We start from the raw sequence: 9479 nt of genomic DNA on the forward strand, positions 1-9479 counted from the left end.
GCTATTGATCTGATTAGCATTGATTTCAGCTGCGACATAGATTGGGGGCAAACATCATGAAACAAAGGATCCATCATGACTTGTATCAATGGCTCGGTTAGGTTACAGTGCTGTAAAGATAAAGGTAAAGATTCCTTTATTTTTGCAACAGCCATGTTGTGGGTGTTATTGTATATTGTGCCATGTTATGCTGGTGTTTGTGTGAAAATTGTACTGAATATTAAGAGGTAGGGGGTGGTGAGTGAGGCTCACTAAGTCCAATCACTGGCCTTATTGTTCAATGTTCTGATGGCCCAGGGAAAAAAAGGTGACTTTAAACACCTGTACCTCCTACCAGAGGGCATGAGGTTGAACAGGAGCTGCCCAGGATGGGACAGCATTGCCCTCCTGAGACACCGAGTGCTGGCTATGTCTGGAAGCATGAAAAATGTGAAAAGTATTGGTCCTGGCACAGAACCTAGTGCCACTCTATATCTTACTATTTTGTCTGTGTGAGGTTCCCTGTCTACATCAATAAATCACGAACTAACAGTTAGCAGTTTTGGTGCATCTGTGAACTGAAAACTGACACTACATTTCAACAGTGTTTTTCCTGTCTGGGAACATTACTGAGACACTCCACTTTCACTTTATTTGCAACAGGTTGAAAAAGAGGTCGCATTTGTGTCTGTGGATTTTTCTGAGGAAAAAGGTTAAAGTAGATAAATGAAACTTTAAGCAGCAGAGCTTTTCCACAGCAGACATTACAACTTGCAAGTTAACTAGGCTTGAAATTGACTCTATTCATTGTCCATGACAGGGTGTGTCAGTGGCTATGCACAAAGAGTCTGAAACTGAAGGACCTAAGTGGAATGCAGCTGCAAACTTGACATACACCTCAACTTTGGTGACGTGTTTCATGAAACATGCATTTGTCGAGACTTACTATCGCTTTCTGCCTACAACAGGCTGAGATAGGAGCAAAAAGACCAGCTGATTCTGAGGGGATGAGGTTGGAAATGTGATGTAATCTAAATGATTTTACACGGGAATATTAAAACACCAAAACAAAACAAACAAAACAAAACAAAACACACACCAAAACCCCAAGCAGATAATCGGGTAAATAGCTTCCCCAGCTCTCTAGGAGGCAGTGTTGTGAATCCAAGGTTCCAAAGCGGCACGGCTCATCCTGTGACGCGGTACTTACTGAGCGTGCGCACGATGATCTTCCTTTTTCCAGTGCAGCGGAGTCAAGCCCCAGTCTTTGGCTCCGGGCTCCTTCATAAGGAGACAAAAAGACTGCAAAATGGTTTGTAATCTGTCCACATATGTGCCTATATGTATACATTAGGCGTACATCTTGTGCTGTGTGGTGTCAGATGTTTGAAAACACATTGCTGCTGTTCAGATGAAGATAGATTCAGTCTTGCCAATGCCTACCCTGGTCTGCTTAAACGTGGCCTACCTGCTGCCTTTACAAAGTTACCGCTTCCTGTTGTCTGTAAAATGTTTGAAACTTTTACATTGATGTGTGACCAGTAGGTCCTTAAGATCACGTCCTCTTAATTAATATTTTTAAAACTACGTTTGGTCCTGTAGCTTAGCGACTGCCCTACTTAGCAGTTAAGCTAACTCCTCCCGTTGATTTTCATTGGGTCGGCTAGCTGATGTTAACCGACCGTAGTTCTTCTGACAGTGACAGTCCAGCTCATAGCAGCATTATAAACCAATCTCCAAGTGTCTCACTGAGGAGTTAAGGTCTGTATTAGTTTTTGAACTTGCTGTTAAGTTGATACTTCTTTTTTCAGGGTTTTGTTAAAGTGGTGAAGAACAAGGCCTACTTTAAGAGGTACCAGGTCAAATTCAGGAGGAGGAGAGGTAACCCATACCCGTGATGCTCCCAGTCGTTTTATGTTTGTCTTATTATGGCTGTCGTTCTGTTAGTAACTCATGATTTCTGTGTCTGACAGAGGGCAAGACTGACTTCTTTGCTCGCAAGCGCCTGGTCGTTCAGGACAAGAATAAGTACAACACACCCAAGTACCGGATGATTGTCCGCTTCTCCAACAGGGACATCATCTGCCAGGTAAGCATTTGTTGCACCTGCACCATTATAACTGCAGGAGGTCAAAATATCTGACAGCCCCTACAACATTTGGCTGAGAAAGGGTCAGAGTATATGCTGTTGGTGTTCCTCTGTACCTCACTCTGAGGTCCACTTTTTACTCAAATCAGCTGACAGATCCACCAAACCACTTGTTAATCATTTATAATGCTGATGTCAGGGGTAGAGAAGTGATGTGTATATTTTTAAAAACATGTTAATGGTAGTAGGTGTTTGTGACGTTGACTTTAATAATTTGTAGGCTGTCAAAGTTGATGTGTTAACGCGGATTAATCCATCATCACATGTCTCTGTCAACGCATTTCAGGCAGTTTGTCCAAAGATTGTCCATTCTGTCTTCCAGATGGGTTAAATACATTAAAAATGTTAATCATGTTAGTGTTCGTCAGTCATTTTTACAGAATGGCACATCAGTTTCGTTTCTTCATTGCATTAATGTTTAGAATTGCTTAATTTGTCAGAAACAGCTGGGTTGCTGTTAAGAACCTTAACATCCTGCCATCTATCGTACCATTTTTGCCTTCGTAATGCAGGAAGATTTGATTGGGAAAATGGTTCTACTGTTTCAGCCATGTTTGCTGGGTAGTAGCTGGCTTGTAGATCATTTTAACAGCTCATATCCTTCATGCCCATCTTAATTCAAGGGTAAAAAGCTGTGCACATGCGTACTTCTCAGGTACAGCACAGTAGTTTTTGATGACTTAAGCTAATTCAAGTTGGTGCTGGTATAACTATGACAGCAGTAAGTCTGGCTTGCTCATGCAGATCAAAATTAAGCGTCAAAAGAAAAGAAAAAAGCACGCACCCCGAAATTCACTTACCGTATTTCCCGGACTACAAAGCGCACCTGAATAATAGCCGCACAAGCTAAAATCAGGGGAAAATCCTGTTTTGTACATACATTAGCCGCACCTGACCAAAAGCCGCAGGTGTTTCAATGTTGACTTATCATATGTAAGAGAATATGCACAAAGGGAATTGTCAGGAAAGAGATGGCTGTTTGGAGACATCACTTTTATTAATATTTTGAAAAACAAGTTATGGGTACATATTTGCACATGTAGTACATAACAGTAGCCTACAGCACACCAGAAAAATAGATTCGGACTACCTTTTAGGCTCAGGTGCAGTGACACAGCTTTAACAAGAAGAAAAGTCAGTCATTCACCATCTTTCTCTTCTTCCTGCGCACTAAAACCACCAAAGTCCTCTTCTTCAGTGTCGGATACAAACAGGCTCAGGATGGCTTCGTCATCCACTCTTCTTCTCTCCTTCGTTGTCACTTTCAAAACCAAAGAAATCCTCATTGTCAGTGTCAGAGTCGAACACCCTCAGAAGGGCCGTGGCGGTGTCCTCCTCTCCATCATGCAGCAGTCCAGCCCTTCAAAATCCGTTGGTGATCGTGGATGTTTTCACACTTTTCCACGCTGTCAGAATCCACCGGTGGAGTTGGGCATAACTTGCTTTTTGGGCATAACTTGCAAGTTTATCGCCGCTCATCATCCACGACTCCCGCTGAACGCGTACCGCTACTTTGAAGTTTGTTTTTCGCGCTACTTCGTACGGCACTACGTTGCCTGGCAGACGGACATGTGACTAACATACCACTCTTGAACCCCGATCCTTCCGCCAGGCAACGTAGTGCCGTACAACAGCGGAACAAACAAAACAAATCGTCTTACGACAAAAATCACAGACAATCCATAGAAAAGCCGCACCTGACTAAAAGCCGCAGGGTTCAAAGCTTGTGCAAAAAGTAGCGGCTTATAGCCCGACATTTACGGTACTTTCATCTCTAGAGATCAGGTTTATTTTATTACCAAGTCAGTTTCCCTTTTGTTAGCTGCAATATTCTAATAACCAAATCTCGCTAAATCTATAAAAAGTTTAAAATTAGTTGCTATTAAATCACTGTGATGTGCAGCAGCATCATGCTGAGCTGCTTTATAGTCCAGAGTATAAATACACCTTCAAGATTTTTCTCCTCCTGTGAATTCATTTCCTTGCGCTTGTGTTGCAGATCGCCTATGCCAAGATTGAGGGTGATATGATCGTGTGTGCTGCCTACTCACACGAGCTGCCAAAGTATGGAGTCACTGTGGGCTTGACAAACTACGCCGCAGCCTACTGCACTGGTCTGCTGCTGGCCCGCAGAGTATGTATTAAACCTGTTCCAAGAGACTTAAATTGACCTGAAATTTTAGCGATGAAATTCATAGTCCTTTGAGAATGTTTAAGCAGATGTCAGCCTCTTAACGATTTGCTGAAATCGGGGGAAAATTTGTATAGATAAAGTCTTGGAAACCAGAATAAAGGTTTTTGATTGCTGATCCAGAAATATCCAGCTGTTAAATCTCTTAAATGACATTTTCTGTGCGCAGCTCCTGAACAAGTTTGGCCTGGATAAGGTGTACGAAGGCCAGGTTGAGGTGACAGGTGACGAGTTCAACGTGGAGAGCATTGATGGTCAGCCAGGCGCTTTCTCCTGCTACCTGGATGCTGGGCTTGCTAGAACCACCACAGGCAACAAGGTGTTCGGTGCCCTGAAGGGGGCTGTGGATGGAGGCCTGTCCATTCCACACAGGTAACTTCTACAGACACAAAAAAACAAAACAAAACATACCCAGGTGTGAGGTGTGCTGCCTGGCAAATCACATTTTGGTGCTGGGCAGCAAAAATGCTTTTCTAGCTCCCGTTGCAAAAAACGCTCCAGCAATTTAGTTCTTAAAATATTTATACTTTTGAGAAATTGCTTAAGGGACGGTCTTACATCCTGTAATATTTTGTGTGGATGTCATAAGGAGTAAATCATTAGGTCTAGTTAAAGTCTAAAAGCCCTGTAAATGCCATAGATGCATGCAGAAAATAAAACGTTCAAACATCTTGGTGCTACAGACCTTCATGGAATGCATTTGGCCAAGTCTCAGCAATTAGAAGTTGGTTTACATGTAAGGGTTAGTTTCGGTCTTGGTATTGCGTGTGCTGACTGAGGAAATTTGACAGAAAATATTTATCATTACCGTTATTAGTGTTGCCTGCACCTCGCCCGCTGAGAAAAAGACCTTTTATGTTGAGCTTGTTGTCTTTGAGTTTTCCACCAATTTTTTGATAAAGCGTCTTTGAGTTGAAGGCTGTTACTACCGTGTCATAAAGTGATTACTGAAGTACCTCAGTTGGTTTGGGTGGCGGTAGAAAAGCAGTTGTTTGTGAATTGAATCCTATCGTGTGACAGTGCTGTGAATTATTTCAAGACTCTGCAGTAGCAGCTCGGTAAAAGTGGTTGGTTTCAATCACAGTACCTCAGTCAGAACCACAGGTGTTTTGAGTGGGAGAATGTGTCACTTACCTCTCTTCAGCAGAGAATAAGTAGGGCTATTAGGTGTGGGAATGATTACATGTAATAGTCTGTCGTCAGAGAGAACATTGCTTTGCAAATGTGTGCATCTCGTAACACACCCACTACCTGGCCCCTTTTCTTTCAAATTACCCATCAGCTTGTCAGTGTTGCGAATTTTGAATGAGACTGCCAGTGCATCGTGTCGGATGAGTCTTTGTAGAAGATGGACTTATAAAAAGAACAACAAAGCGGTCGTCCGAATGCTGTCAGAAACGTCCAAACTTGTGTTGCTTAAACAAAAAACGAAGAAAAGAAACAGGTCTTTGGATTGCCGCTTTAAGTGCTGCGGTGAACACGTGGGACGGTTATCTTTTCCTCAGCATGAAAAGTAAAAGATAAAGCGATCAGATTCCCGCTAGCCTGTTTATTATTCTGTTGGCACAGTTAAGGATCCGCCGTTTTACGGAGTTAATCGCTGCACAGTTATTGAGTCGGACCGAGCAGGAAAGCAATAATAAAATAAGCATCAGGATTTGTATTTATTTTTTCATATACAAGCTACAAACATTAAACTACTGAATGTTATCCTGCTGTTACTCGTCTTACAAACGCAGACGTGGAAGTAATTGATGGATCTGAAGATCAAGTGTAAAACGAGGCAGCTGATATCCTCCGCTTTCGGTTGGCTGTATTACTCACTACCATCAGTGTATCTGAACTCGCAAGCTACACAAACAGTATGCCTGATTGCAGGTGGATAATGCTTGATCCTGCAGCGGTTCTGTGTGGAATTGTATTGATTTTTGTAATTGAAACAGAGTTTTGCAATATGTGAAGCCTGTGAGACAAGAGAGCAGCAATTAGTGGCATGTCTTTAAGTCTCCAGCCATACAGGGTGGATCAAAAAGAATAATCTCATATCAGAGTCCTTTAATTTCGCTGCTATTCATCGGTGACGATCGATGTTGGGGGGAAAAAAGGCATTCGTGAGTTTCTGGTGATTGCTAGTAGCCTAACAGTAGCAGTGTGTCCAGACTTGCAAAAGTAACAGTAAAGGTTGACTGTGGATGGCACGGCATATTTTACTTGTGAACATTGTAGGTTTTGTATGTAAAATTGTCCATTAGTTAAAAAAAATAAAAATAAATATAGATAGCGATTTGAGATCATTGATTCTTTTTATACATTTATGACATTTAGAATACTTTACACTGCATTGCACAAATATGAGTAAATGTGTTGGGTTCAAAAATAACTTCAGGCTGTATTTTGATCTCGATGCCTTTTTCTTTTAAAAGCATGTTGTTAAGTAGATTTATTTCACTAGTTCATCTTACCCGCTATCATTTGCTTGACAGAAAGTATATTTAGTTTGTTCTGGGGAGGCCACTATTTTAAAAAGCGCATTTTTTTTAAAAAAAAAATTAGAAATAAAATGGTTTATGTAACTAATTCTTAAAATAATTTCTTTTACTTCTTAGTCTGCACTTGATATCTTGTAATGCACCTATGCTCCCTGAAGATGGCAGTAATGCACCTAGAGGCAGTTTGTTTGACCTCATTTACTGAAAGTGTTAGCTGCGTGTGGCAGGGAGAGAATAGATGCTCCTCTGCAAACAGTAGAAACATAAAAAGCCAAAGAGACTGAAACCGCAATCTCAGTGAGAACAGAAAACTAGAATGTCCAAATCTTTAAAAACAATGCCCGATCACTGGAAAGTGGAGTAGGGTAGGCACACTAGCCCGGATAGATTTGAAAATGGCATTTTTGTCTGAAAACACTCCGCGTCCACACTAGCGTTTTCAGTCGTTTTCAGAGTTGTGCGTCCACATTGAAACGGCCGAAAGCACTTATGCTCCAGTACTGCGCACGCTTGAAACGAAAGAAGTTTTTTGACCTGCCTCATTTATTATTTCCTTTCTGGCTCTTTAGACCGTCGCGGCAGAATGTTGAGAAAAGCACAGAGTTTTTTTAAAATGGACTAACAATGAGGTGGAGTTGTTGCTGCGAGTAACGCAAAAGTACAAAGTTGCAAAAGCAAGTGAGAGTTAAAGAATTTGAAGATCTGGAGCATGTACAGACTGATATTAATCTTTAATAGGGCTGTCAAAATTGAGAGCAAACAAAACATTAAACTGCTATCTTAGTTTAATTTGTCACATGACTGCTTCATATGACTAACATGCGTCATCGTTTTAGAAAGTCTGCGTTTTTGCTGTCTCCACTGCGAAATGTGTGCTTTTTCGAGAGCGTTTTCAAAACGCTACGTCTTCCATCAGCCAAAATGCCGTCTCAGTGTGGACAGGAGGCCAAAAGGGAGAGAAAACGATGCGGTTTCAAACGAAAACGCATTAGTGTGGACGTAGCCTTGGTCTTGGCTAAGTGAACTTATTGGAAACCGAAGTGAAAATCTGACAACTTGCTTAACTGAGCCATTTTTGTATTCGAAGACTAATTTAAATAGACACAGATAAGACCAAGTGTGTGGAATCTGCACTGCATATCAACAGTGCTTTCTCTCTTTTTTTTTTTTTTTTTTTTTTTTTTTTTTTTGTCTGCAGCACCAAGCGCTTCCCTGGGTATGATACAGAGAGCAAAGAGTTCAACGCTGAGGTCCACCGCAAGCACATCATGGGCATCAACGTGTCTGAGTACATGAGCTATCTGATGGAGGAGGATGAGGACGCTTACAAGAAACAGTTCTCTCGCTTCATCAAGAATGGAGTCACCCCTGATTCAGCAAGTTTACTTTCTGCATTATAAAATTACCTTTGAGTTTTGTGTGGATTCATAGATTTAGTCAAATTTCAGGTGGCAGGGGGCTCTAGTTTTCTTTAGTGTTGGAGTATATTGGTTTTTTTTGGTTTGTTTTATTGAACCTTGTGCACTGTAAGTGTAGTTAATCTAGGTTAAGCTTGGGCTTTACTAAGCAATGGCCCTTTGCCATTCACAAAGTAATTAACTAGAACATTCTAATCCCAGTGACAGGGTATTGATGGTTTTCAAAATGTGTGATAATGGTTTGAGGTTCAGTTCTAAAGTGATCTCATGTCACTTCCTGAGGCTAAGCTGTTGACTTACAAATCTTACATCAATCACAGCAAATTTGTGCCTTTGTACGTCTCAGCATAGAACATTTGCACAACACATTTGCCAGCTTAGTTTTGTGTGTTGAGCAATTTTAGCGGAGCTACTTCAGCTGGTAAAATGAGAGCAGGATTTCGGTGTGGGGAATGAGCGATGCGGTGCACAAATGAAGCATTTCATCATTGATGTAGTTGCCACTATTTGAACATATTGGTTCTTAGAATAGTTTAGGGCTGAAAAATCAGCCAAATGATAATAATCGAATCTATTCTTGTGTGTGTGTACATTGTGAAATCCAAAATCTGTATTTTTTTAGGACATAAGATTGAGTCGTTATCCATTTTTCAGATTGAGGAAATGTACAAAAAGGCTCATGCTGCCATTCGCGAGAACCCAGTCCATGAAAAGAAGCCTCCCAAAGAAGTCAAGAAGAAGAGGTGAGAAGTGATACCTGGGCTTTGCTTTACTCTTTCTCAGAACTGAAATTTGAAATTGGGAGGGAAATGTCAGTTTGAGATCTAGGCTAATTCATAGGGAATACCATGACTCCAGTGCCTTTTTGAACTAGTTTTGCCACAGCGGCTCTGACGCAATTAATTTAAACTAAATTCTAATTGTGTCTATGTGTGTTTCTGCGAAGGTGGAACCGTGCCAAGCTCTCTCTGGCCCAGAGGAAAGACCGCGTCGCCCAGAAGAAGGCCAGCTTCCTCCGGGCTCAGGAACAGGAGGCTGAAGATTAAGGCGTTGGTCTGCTCCGTTCCGAATGAGGAAATTTGTTCTAATAAAGCTATTGAAAAGGAATTGGTCCTCTTGTGAGTTTTTTTTTTTTTCCCTACGGCATTTGCTGTAATGGGTGGCTCTTGAGACTATTTTAATATTAAAAATATCTTTTGTTTTTGTAAAGTTTAGTTAATCTAAGTAGGTCAAAAAGAGCAAAACAGGGATTT

At 41.3% G+C, this 9479-nt stretch overlaps 1 protein-coding gene across 1 annotated transcript; it reads left to right on the forward strand.

Annotated features, from left to right (window-relative positions):
- Nucleotides 1-1147: 1147 nt before the first annotated feature.
- On the forward strand, nucleotides 1148-9333 carry rpl5b (ribosomal protein L5b). The gene is made up of 8 exons (XM_004552897.2): nucleotides 1148-1291; nucleotides 1791-1860; nucleotides 1953-2068; nucleotides 4128-4262; nucleotides 4489-4691; nucleotides 8007-8184; nucleotides 8881-8969; nucleotides 9173-9333. Exons 1-8 carry the CDS (start codon nucleotides 1289-1291, stop codon nucleotides 9270-9272), a joined length of 894 nt encoding a protein of 297 aa, XP_004552954.1. The 5' UTR covers nucleotides 1148-1288; the 3' UTR covers nucleotides 9273-9333.
- Nucleotides 9334-9479: the final 146 nt, after the last annotated feature.

The sequence above is a fragment of the Maylandia zebra genome, linkage group LG23 (genome assembly GCF_041146795.1).
Source record: "Maylandia zebra isolate NMK-2024a linkage group LG23, Mzebra_GT3a, whole genome shotgun sequence".
NCBI classification, from domain to species: Eukaryota; Metazoa; Chordata; class Actinopteri; order Cichliformes; family Cichlidae; genus Maylandia; species Maylandia zebra.

What these genes read in the sequence shown, in the direction of transcription:
- rpl5b (XM_004552897.2), top strand. An exon ending in ACAGGGACATCATCTGCCAG is followed by an intron (nt 2,069 to 4,127) that starts GTAAGCATTTGT and finishes CTTGTGTTGCAG; the next exon opens with ATCGCCTATGCCAAGATTGA. An exon ending in GGCCTGTCCATTCCACACAG is followed by an intron (nt 4,692 to 8,006) that starts GTAACTTCTACA and finishes TTTTGTCTGCAG; the next exon opens with CACCAAGCGCTTCCCTGGGT.